Source organism: Diaphorina citri, unplaced genomic scaffold (genome assembly GCF_000475195.1).
Source record: "Diaphorina citri unplaced genomic scaffold, Diaci psyllid genome assembly version 1.1 scaffold4135, whole genome shotgun sequence".
In the NCBI taxonomy this organism is placed as follows: Eukaryota; Metazoa; Arthropoda; class Insecta; order Hemiptera; family Psyllidae; genus Diaphorina; species Diaphorina citri.
In genome coordinates, this window is record NW_007381534.1 from 1 (window position 1) to 12642 (window position 12642).

Here is a 12642-nt window from a genome sequence, read left to right on the forward strand (position 1 = left end):
GAGCGTTATTCTCCCACAGTTTGGATAGAGACTTGAATGGACCGTGGTCTCCGGAGTTAGTCTGAAAACAAGAAGACATTAAGGGTTTTTTTGTGTATTGAATCCAAAGAATTCTTTGAATTTCCCTTTCATTTTTCTTACAAAGAGATATTTTTTTACTCCTCTCTTTGAAATCCCTATCCCACACTGTGAACCAAACGAATCCAGTCAACGAGTGGATCCCTTGGATTCACTGGACTCCGATTTTCACAGATTCCGGAAAAAACCCTCAAGTTTAAACTCAGCAGATAGGGATTCCACGACGATTTTCCCTTTATGATTTTGTTTGTGGTACGAAAGACTTCTACTCACCATTTCCTGATCAGATAGATCTTCATCATCTCCAATAATAGGAGGTGGAGATATGATGGGGGTGACAAATCCTTTCAGTGGAGATGACGGGTCAGGAGGAGGTGGAGGCTGGAAATATAAGAAGGAAATGATAAACATTAGCTTTATAAATATCCTCAACATCGACAAATATCCACCACCTCTTAAACTGCAGCCAACTGGAACTGGATGAACCTTGCACACAAGAAGACCTCATGCAGTTATGAAATAGGTAACTACGAAACTTATTACCTTTATATGATACAATGGTGTATCCATTGTATCATATAAAGGTAATAAGTTTTGTAGTTACCTATTTCATAACTTTATAACCTAGGATGTCTAATATAAACACATTTAATAAGACCTCATGCAAGCAAACCCTAAAGCCATCCACGTTGCCAATTTCTGTAAACTCTAGATCTGATGTTCAAGTTTGTTTCCGAACACGGAAAGTAAGTAACAAATATCCAATATCAAACTTACTTGTACCTATATGTATACTTTACTTTAAAATAAATATCCTCAACATGGACAAATATCCACCACCTCTTAAACTGCAGCCAACTGGAACTGGATGAACCTTGCACACAAGAAGACCTCATGCAGTTATGAAATTAATATCCTCAACATGGACAAATATCCACCACCTCCCAAACTGCAGCCAACTGGAACTGGATGAACCTTGCACACAAGAAGACCTCATGCAAGCAAACCCTAAAGCCATCCACGTTGCCAATTTCTGTAAACTCTAGATCTGATGTTCAAGTTTGTTTCCGAACACATTATGAAATAGGTAACTACAAAACTTATTACCTTTATATGATACAATGGATACACCATTGTATCATAGGATATCTAATATAAACATATTTAATAAGACCTCATGCAAGCAAACCCTAAAGCCATCCACGTTGCCAATTTCTGGAAACTCTGATGTTCAAGTTTGTTTCCGAACACGGAAAGTAAGTAACAAATATCCAATATCAAACTTGCTTGTACCTATACTTACCTACTTCGATGAAAAATAAAATAATAATAAAAGTTGTACCTACTTAACATTCACATCTGTTCCCTTAATTTATTCATACGTATTATAGTCTACATGTGATTTGTAAATAAATAGGTCAAACTTATCATTAAAATGTTAAGAAAACTTGGTGTATCCATTGTATCATATAAAGGTAATGAGTTTTGTAGTTACCTATTTCATAACTTTATAACCTAGGATGTCTAATATAAACATATTTAATAAGACCTCATGCAAACAAACCCTAAAGCCATCCACGTTGCCAATTTCTGTAAACTCTAGATCTGATGTTCAAGTTTGTTCCCGAACACGGAAAGTAGGAAACAAATATCAAACTTACTTGTACCTATACTTACCTACTTCGATGAAAAATATAATAATAATAATAATAAAAGTTGTACCTACTTAACATTAACATCTGTTCCCTTAATTTATTCATACGTATTATAGTCTACATGTGATTTGTAAATAAATAGGTCAAACTTATCATTAAAATGTTACTTACCTATTTCGATGAAAAATAAAATAATAATAAAAGTTGTACCTACTTAACAGTAACATCTGTTCCCTTAATTTATTCATACGTATTATAGTCTACATGTGATTTGTAAATAAATAGGTCAAACTTATCATTAAAATGTTAAGTACTTTCCCCAGAATATCGGCCAGAGTTCATTTGAAATCCATGAGCATAATTTTTCCCCATAAAAAAAGTACTAGTAAAAAAAAAAAGAAATTCGCGGAATCGATTAAGGAGCTTTGAGAAAACAAAGTCAATACCGCCTGTGTGTGGTGCTATTAAAATATTTGCATGTGATAACCAATATTAAGGAGCGCGGTAGCGCTCCGCCCCGCCAAGTCAAGAAAGTTTGACCGCGCTACTAGAGATATTATACGCGACAGGGAAAGTAGCCGTTTTCAGGTAGTTGTAGGCAGACAGCCACAAATGACGGAAGAAAACGGATAACGATATATTCAATAAGTTTTGCATTCAACTAGAATGCATTTCATAATGTGAAATATAGCAGTCAATAGTTCAGGGGATTTCATAGTACGGGGTTCGAATTTCAAGCGAGGAATGGAATTTCATCATTTGAAGAGGCGTAGGGCCATTTTTCAAATTTCAACCTTTCGTTCTACTCTTACTTACCTACTTCGATGAAAAATAAAATAATAAAAGTTGTACCTACTTAACAGTAACATCTGTTCTCTTAATTTATTCATACGTATTATAGTCTACATGTGATTTGTAAATAAATAGGTCAAACTTATCATTAAAATGTTAAGTACTTTCTCCAGAATATCGGCCAGAGTTCATTTGAAATCTATAAGCATAATTTTTCCCCATAAAAAAGTACTAGTAAAAAAAAACAATAGAAATTCGCGGAATCGATTAAGGAGCTTTGAGAAAACAAAGTCAATACCGCCTATGTGTGGTGCTATTAAAATATTTGCATGTGATAACCAATATAACGATATATTCAATAAGTTTTGCATTCAACTAGAATGCATTTCATAATGTGAAATATAGCAGTCAATAGTTCAGGGGATTTCATAGTACGGGGTTCGAATTTCAAGCGAGGAATGGAATTTCATCATTTGAAGAGGCGTAGGGCCATTTTTCAAATTTCAACCTTTCATTCTACTCTGAATTCCCTGTTGGGTTTCACCCCCTTGCAAAAGTTGTGCCCCCTTCAAATTTTCAGCCCTGGATTTCACTATCAGTAGAACTTGAGATTCGCGACTATTTCCTGCATGAGTTCCAAGAAATTTCTACGAAACACACACAAGTAGTACCTATTGTAATGAACACCTAGGTACTCTTACTTATATTGTATTTGAGTCGTGTAAATTGATTTGCATTGGAAGAACTTTGAACACTCACTTACTTTCTCATTTCATTTAGCATTACACTATGAATTTAATGACTGGGATTACAATACTCTAGGCATAACTGAGTTAAAATTCCAAATTCCAATTCCCAAATGTGTAGAATCTGTAGAATCCTGGACTGAAACTAGATAAATCAATCTAATTTCCGTCCAGAATTTCTACCAATAAATCAATTCTGATTCGCATATTTATGTTCTCCTTAGGCGAAAAATAGAGTGGAACGGAGAGCAAAGAGCATAGAGCTTTTTGCTTTCAGTTCTATGCGGTTTGAAGTCGTCACTTCCCTCTAATGTTACTTTAATCTACCTGCTCGAAGTTCTATGCGCTATACTCTCCGTGCCACTCTGTTTTTAGTCCGTCCTTCCTTTATTAAATTACAATTGTAATAATAAAAGGTATAGTGGACGGACTATTGTATTCGCTTCGGTGTCTGTGTATCTGTGTGTCTGTCTGACCCCATAGAAGGACTTATCCAAACCTGGGCGACCTATATATCAAATGAAAGGTCTTTTTACCAGGAACACGGAAGTGGTGGTGCAAATTTTGTCCAGAAAACCAAAAAGCCAAAAAATCTGGTTTTTTGGGGATTTTTAGTCAAAAAACGAGTACTCACTTCGCCTCTACTTGCATCTCTATCGTTCTTACTAGCACCGCTAGAGTCGTGCGCATCGGGGGGTGCACCCAGCGGTGTAGGGTAAGGCGGGGGAGGGGTACCGGGGGGTGTCACGTGAGGGGAGCTGGCCGCTACTTCCCCTCCGACGCTACTCTTGCATCTCTTGTGTGAGAGGTCTTGTAGCGACTCGGACGAGGGGAGCCGCTTCGTTCCTGAGGAAGAGAAGAGAGTTTCCGTTAGAGACGAGATAATTTTTCCCCGAATGCTAAAAACATGATACCTTTCCTGTTTTTTTAGCCTTCGAGGGCTTTGCAAAGACCTTTCTTGTGATTGAGTTTTCAGTTTAATGAAATACAAGTTTTCTTCCTTTACTATACGTCTTTTCCCACTCAAGTGAGGTCGCGAACAAGTGGTATTCTCAGTAAGTAACTACTGCAAATTGAACGAACGGACTGTGGGTTCTATTACAATATTGTTAACTCCATGCTTTCTTTAGTTTTTCTCCTGTTCATCTGCCTATTTCACCATAACTTCCAATTATTTGTCCGATTTTGATGAAATTTGGTAAACATTTTAGACCCGATCGCGTCTTAGGGACCTCGCCCCTTCAAGACCTTTAGTTCGGGTTCTACAATTTACTAAACCACTAGATACCTTGGTTCTAATACAATTGTTAACTCCATGCTTTCTTTAGTTTTTCTCCTGTTCATCTGCCTACCTATTTCACCATAACTTCCAATTATTTGTCCGATTTTGACGAAATTTGGTAAACATTTTAGACCCGATCGCGTCGTAGGGACCTCGCCCCTTCAAGACCTTTAGTCCGAGTTCTACAATTAACTAAACCACTAGATAGATACCTTCAGGTGAAATGTTGAGAGAATTCATCTGGTCAGGACTAGATTGTGTCCTCTGATGGTGAGGGGTAGGTTTGGTAGGAGCCGATGCAATATGATGTGGAGCGACCGCGATATTGGCGAAAAAGAGAGAAGGGTTTGGTCAAGTTCGGTGTGACTTTAATGTAGGCCTCGGCTCTCATGAGTTAATCATGTAGCGACCAGTGGCGACATTACTAGTTTGAAAAGGTTGATGATAAATGGGAACTGAGTGTAAAGGAGGCACTTAGCGATGCTGTGAGGTGCACTAAAAAATAGTGAAGAAGCTTTCAGCTCCACCACAAATAAATAATTCATGATTTGATTTTCAGTCAACCTTCGGAGAGATTTATACAAGATATTATTGTGCCCTTGTATAAATTTTCGCCAATTTCTCTACCTAATATACGAGTAAAGGTGTGTATACTCACATGAAGGGTTCCAGCTTAGGCACCAGGATCTGTTCTATGATTTTCATTTCTTTATTCTTATCATGTATGGTTTCTCTCCCTGATATACTCACATGAAGGGTTCTAGCTTAGGCACCAGGATCTGTTCTATGATTTTCATTTCTTTATTCTTATCATGTATGGTTTCTCTCCCTGATATACCCACATGAAGGGTTCTAGCTTAGGCACCAGGATCTGTTCTATGATTTTCATTTCTTTATTCTTATCATGTATGGTTTCTCTCCCTGATAACACTATCCCTGCTAAGGATATTAGGCTGAAACTAATCTGAATCTACCTACCGGATAATCTACACGCAAGATATTGAGGAAGTTCAAGGGAATAAAGGGAAGTGTTGCTATCTGACACTCTGAATAATTAAGGAGGGAAAGTTGAAATTCCTACTTAAATATTTTAGTTGACTTCAGCGAGTTGTTCAATGCTGTCAGGATAAACTAGAGGGAGAAAGGGAGAGGAAAAAGATTTGTTTTATAAGGGGGAGAGAGGGAGAATCCAAATTTCCTCCGAACCTAAATCTCAGCATTCCCCATGACTTGCCTCTTCCCTTCACTCTATTATCTCCCTTCAAATGTTCAGTTTAATCCACAAAGGGCTCGATAGGACCCTACTTTTAAAACAAACTTGGTATTACATATTATGTATTTTAGTACTTTTCATAGTGGGCATTAGCCACACTATGGGAGAAAAGGATACATAGGTGTGTCAGAGATGAGTTTGGTAAATAGGTTGAAATTACATAATTATGTATAATACATAAATATATACTCGGTTCCGTGTTTTAATTGTTTACAACAACGAAACGTTTAATTACACGAGCTCATATTATTATCTTGATATATATAATTATTATTATCATGATAGCACTTCTCAAACCTTTATCTTCATAATGACCATTCTCATCAAGCATTCATAAAGTAATATATCATTAGACCAGAATAAAATAATCCAAACAGAGTACCTAGACCTGCTGTACGTTTCTGCTGAAAGTCTGCTAGTTGTTCATTCAGTTCCTCCTTTGCCTTCAGTCGAGCCTTGAGAAATACCTGCAAGTAGAAGAAAACGAATTATAATATTTGGACTCCAAGGCAAAAGAGTATTAGATATGAAAAAGGGTAAAAGTACCATGAAAAAAAGGAGGGTCACTATTGTGTAGTAAAAAATTGCCAAGTATTCAATCTATTAGTTTTTTAATGTTAAATTGTATTAGGATAATTTTCAATTGTAAAAATGGGAATTCCCGTAAATTTATACAAATAAAAAGTATAGTAGTTGTATTCCATACAATTACCAAAAAAGATTGTAAAATAGAGGAATAACATCCAATTTTCATTTAACAAAACGATTTTGGTTTTAGTTTGTTCGGAAATTAGTTTGTTTATACCGGGACAATGTCAGGAATGGCTTGTCCGATTTTGATGAAATTTTGCAATACTGATCGACACTTAAAGGAAATTTGATTAATTTGGTCTTGTAGTTGGATTCCAATTTGGTCTTGTAGTTGGATTTCACAGTTTTCAACAGGTTTCTCGCTATTGTTTCACTGCCATTTTCACCAAATTATCACAACATTACGTGCTCGAAATTATTAAAATGATTTTTCCCAAGACACTATTTTACAAAATGACAAAATAACAGCGTAAATCATTTGACAATCTGTTATGTTAGGACAAGTGTTATCTGGAGAATATGAAAGCTATAGCTATAGAGCATCCTAATTCCTAATGGTGACTTGACATGACATTGCACTTTATGTTAACATTTGAAATTCCGCTCTCTTTACGAACACGAAACATTGCGAGCATTTTAGCAAATTCCAAAGATTTCTGTTTTTTATTTAGATTTAGACTACCCGAGTATACGATTGAAAAGTTCTTTTCTTGTCGGCAGTTCCAATAAACTCTAGTTCATTGGTTTCTTGTTTTTAAAATAAAATAATATCCTTTTGTGACTCCCTTATAGTAGCTGGTAAAAAAAACATAGACATGAACACAACAGAAAAATTCAAGACAGGATAGAAACAAAGAAGAAAACTGAAAAAACGAAACCACTCTGATTTCTGAGAGCTTGAGCGCTATAATCTATAATTTCATGCCGAGTGTAGATTTTTCCACATGAATTTATGTCAATCCAGAGTACAACCCATGACCCCTTATATTAGCTGGTAAAAAAACATAGACATGAACACAACAGAAAAATTCAAGACAGGACAGAAACAAAGAAGAAAACTGAAAAAACGAAACCACTCTGACTTCTGAGAGCTTGAGCGCTATAATCTATAATTTCATGCCGAGTGTAGATTTTTCCACATGAATTTATGTCAATCCAGAGTACAACCCAACACCTATGAACAAAGTTTCTTCTTGTCCATCGGATGATTTTACATGCTATGAGAATGGGAGATGGGGAAAATTTCATTTCTGAGGTCAAACAGCCAAAGTCTGGATCCTCTTCTGAAAAATTAAGATGGTAATATTATTGAGACAAGGGGGTTGCGAGAGTAATGAAGAAGATGTGAGAGAACCCAAAATCCTGTAGATCCATGCAACACATAAGTACATCAGGAATAAATGAAACTAAAATGAGAAATAGGTAGTATTGAAAAAAGTAAAAATACAACAGGTATCGTCGTTGCACATTAGTTGAATCCCACATTATAAAAAAAGTCCCGTGTCTGGAAAGTGCGAGTTTAATCCAATCAAAGTCTAAAGTCTGATATCTCAAAGTGTGGTCAGTGTGGAGTAGAACAAAAATGTAAACATGGGGTTAGGTAGCGTGCAAAATGGAACAACTTTCATACTAACTTAGGAGCTTAGGACTCAACTTGCAATTCCCAGGGATGAAAAAGGGGTAAAAAATAAAGAGGATAGACATTGAAGAAGACAAACAGAACACATATCCCAGTGATTTTGAACATTATCGTCGTTGCACATTAGTTGAATCCCACATTATAAAAAAGTCCCGTGTCTGGAAAGTGCGAGTTGAATCCAATCAAAGTCTAAAGTCTGATCTCTCAAAGTGTGCTCAGTGTGGAGTAAAACAAAAATGTAAACATGGGGTTACTTAGGTGGCGTGCAAAATGGAACAACTTTCATACTAACTTAGGACTCAACTCGTCATTCCCAGGGATGAAAAAGGGGTAAAAAGTAAAGAGGATAGACATTGAAGAAGACAAACAGAACACATATCCCAGTGATTTTTGAACATCCGAAAAACTGGAAACTCTGGAGGGGCCCCGAGAAAGAGACACATTTTGGGCGTAAACAGTGTGCAAGCGTTGTGCTGGGGGGCATTACTTACAGTGGCCAGATTAGCGCGAGACTCCGGACTCGTTGGACCTTTGGTTCATTTCAGATTTTGGGCTAAACCGTACTGTGAGGAACCCATAGGGAATTTTTTGATGAAATTTGGAAAACATATAACAATAAAACACATACTTAAAGGGAATTAGCCGATAACATTTTGGGCACAAACGCGCCTTTGACCAGCAAGTTACTGGTAAATTATAGTAATGGGCTATACAAATTCTAGTCACTCAATGTCTCATTCAGTTTTAATGGGCTCTCGTCCTATGGCTTTATGTCTCATTCTTTTTCTTCTTCTTCTTCTTCTTCTTCTTCTTCTTCTTCTTATTAGTGTTTCAGCGCCGCGCGATGGGCGAGAAGAGACACAATACTTCCCATTTAGGTGCTGGGCTTGCTGGGTCAACACAAACTCCCTCTCAACTTCCAGTATTTGTCAATCTTAAAAGAATAACAATTTCCTTGTTGCATCATAATTTGCACTAGGGTGATCTAGCCGTACGATCTATGCACTATTTGTAGGACACATTATCTACGTAACCAACCAAACCAAGCTGAGAAAGAGAAATACAAATAGTCCAGTGTTGTAGTGCTATGTGAGGTATGTTTTGCATTCAAATGTCATCAAGTAGAAAGGAGAGAGAAAAATATCTCTCGCACACATTTTTTTCGTTCAGCACTATTTGTAGTAGGTACACATTATCTACGTAACCAACCAAACCAAGCAGAGAAAGAGAAATACAAATAGTCCAGTGTTGATAGTGCTATGTGAGGTATGTTTTGCATTCAAATGTCATCAAGTAGAAAGGAGAGAGAAAAATATCTCTCGCACACATTTTTTTCGTTCTTTCATTATTATTTTTCAAAAGTTCAACTTGTATGACATAGTTGTACAGAAATTATAAGTTCTCTGTACTTGGTTCTGTTTTAACATAACTCATATGTATAACCTACAGCATGCAGGTAGGTATGTGCTATCAATATTATCATCAAAGTAAACAATGGTTACATATGTATGATCGGTGTTGCATTATGCCTTAGGATTCAGGATTGTTAACTGATTAGCTTTGAAATTCTGACATCAATGATACTATTCTTACTCAAGTTAGCCGTAACAGAACAGAGACTTTTCACTGCATTTAGTATGTTGTATGATTGTCTGTTTGTTCTATTGGACCTTTTGTTCATTTCAGATTTTGGGCTAAACCGTACTGTGAGGAACCCATAGGGAATTTTTTGTCCAATTTTGATGAAATTTTCGTAACAGAACAGAGCCTTTTCACTGCATTTAGTATGTTGTATGATTGTCTGTTTGTTCCATTGGACCTTTTGTTCATTTCAGATTTTGGGCTAAACCGTACTGTGAGGAACCCATAGGGAATTTTTTGTCCAATTTTGATGAAATTTGTAGGAACAACATGTACAAGTACATACCTCACAGTGTGGGTCCTCGTCCACGGTCAACTTGTCCAAATTATCCTCCAGATAATATCCAAGCCACAACTCCAACTTATCCTGAACTAACTTGCACAGCTTGCTCATACACGTACACATAAAACAATACTGTACTACACCCTTAGCATACCTGCACCCCTAGCACCCTTAGCATACCTGCTTCGTATACAGTCTAGATTTCACTACACCCTTAGCATACCTGCTTCGTATACAGTCTAGATTTTCAATACTTTTAGGATAGCAAAAATATTTAGCATAGGGTAGAGAGTCAGTTTCGTATACAGTCTAGATTTTCAATACTGCTTTTAGGATAGCAAAAATATTTAGCATAGGGTAGAGTCAGTTCTATTAACCACAGGGGTATATAAAACAATGTACTTTTAGTTTTGTTCGGCACAAACGCACAATAACGTCATCTACTGAAATAAAATCACACTGGAGGGCTAGAATGATCGATCTATCGATATCAAGGTATAACTATACTCCCATATGACTTGTGTTTAAACAGCTTTCCACTCACGGGGATATAAAAACCCGTCATATCTTCAGCCAATGGCAGCACTGCATACAATAACTGTTACTAGTGCTGATGCGGAGAGGTAGTATGTACGAGATCGGTAATACTAACAGTATCTGCACGGGGTGCAATAGGACCAGTAAGGGTTTAAAGCTTGTTATAAGTGAGGAGACACTGTCAATCGTGTTAAGCATAAGTACTTGAATGTTTGTCAAAAATACCATTCCCTCATTAATCACCTAGATAAATTTTATGACTTGACTTGGACTTAAACAACCAACCTCCAGATCCAAAGTAAAACGCCACTTTGGATCTGGAAGTTGGTGGTTCGAGCTTGTTATAAGTAACTTAGTGCTGGGATCAGGAGGACTTTTCAGTCCTACACCGGCAGTATGAACAAAGTTTTTCTTTGAAATGCATATTGCGAGGGTAAAGCTTTTAACGAATTTTGGAGCTACTAAATTTACAAGGCACTAATGGGGCTCGAACCCCCGCTCCCTGGATAGAGTCCATCGTTCTACCTCTCAGATAATAGGGCTGGATTCATCAACCGCACAATGTTTACAAGAGAACAATTTTGAACGCGGAAATACACAAGCAGATGGATGAGGAACCAAATTTGATCAAAACAAAGAAACACACACAAGCAAATACAAAGCATTATACTCCATTACACACTAATTTTACTATCTTTAATATTTTACTGATTAACTAAGATTGACCAAATAAATAAAGTACTAGTGATCTATCCAATATACCTCATACATATTTGACACCAGAAAACATGTGATTAGTTGATTACACAAGAATCACAAGATATTTACAAATTTGATTCAAATAATCGCTGGATAATGGTTATTGAATGGAATAACACAGGATTATACCGGATGGACTGGGAGATTGTACAAGCTTGACTAATGCTATTATGTCATTAGACGAATTACACTACTTCGGAACCATCCACTAGTTATAGTCATAGTAACAGCTGATAGTATAGCCTTGGACATAGTGAAAATACAACAAGATTTCCACGCACAACTCAAGAATGTGAGTATGAGGTTCTCTAGTCATTATACCAATTTACCAGTGTGCAATCCATAGCATTGACTATTGTGTTATCCTTAGTTTTAGAAAAAACTAAATAGGGAGAAAGAAGACGCTGGAAAATGAGAAATAATCCCCTGGCATCGTTCTCGGAACGGCCAGCTTTCTCCTATCCTGTCTTCCTTCTCTCCGCTTTCGGGATGATAAGACCTTAGCGGTTACAGTTCCCTCTATCAAACCTCTGAAAAAAATCTCATGCCAGATTTTCGGAGAAACTAGTGAGTTGTAAATTTTACACCGAACATTTTGTAATGACTCACTCATCTAGTCATATTATTCATTTACTTTCAGAGTTCTTACTTGTACAGTACAAGTTGTACTTGTTTTAGAATCTCATGCCAGATTTTCGGAGAAACTAGTGAGTTGTAAATTTTACACCGAACATTTTGTAATGACTCACTCATCTAGTCATATTATTCATTTACTTTCAGAGTTCTTACTTGTACAGTACAAGTTGTACTTGTTTTAGAACGTCTACTTAGGGTGAACTACAAGCAAGTACTCACGAATTAGGTACATAAATTGAAACATCAAATTTATTTATTTAGCCTATAAGGATTGACACAGAACTAAGGGCCGTTTAGACGCTCAGTCCCGGACTGCAGTCCAGTGTGACAGAAATCAGCTCGCGTCCAAACGTTCAGTCCGTCCAATTTTGATGAAATTCGGAAAACATATAACAATAAAACACATACTTAAAGGGAATTAGCCGATAACATTTTGGGCACAAATGCGCCTTTGGGGATCCCGTAGCATAAGGGCCGTACGGAACCTTTTTTGAGTGAGTCTACACTTCACGGAACCACAAGTATGTAGATCCGAGCGCACGATAGTGCGTCAGGCCAAATTCTAGAAAGCACACCTGTGTATCTTAAAACGAACCCGATTCAGCAGGTTTTTCTCATAGGAAAAACATGTACATACCTCACAGTGTGGGTTCTCGTCCACGGTCAACTTGTCCAAATTATCCTCCAGATAATATCCAAGCCACAACTCCAACTTATCCTGAACTAACTT

The 12642-nt window shown here is 36.9% G+C and overlaps 1 protein-coding gene across 1 annotated transcript; it reads right to left on the minus strand.

Moving 5' to 3' along the window:
- Positions 1–17: 17 nt before the first annotated feature.
- Positions 18–6797, minus strand: LOC113472165 (basic proline-rich protein-like; the record flags this gene model as incomplete). The annotated part of the gene is made up of 5 exons (XM_026831796.1): positions 6792–6797; positions 6215–6293; positions 3906–4117; positions 352–459; positions 18–61 (listed from the first exon to the last, which is right to left on the minus strand). Coding segments are annotated over exons 1-5 (449 nt in total), but the record flags the coding sequence as incomplete, so codon positions are not given.
- Between the last annotated feature and the right edge of the window lie 5845 nt (positions 6798–12642).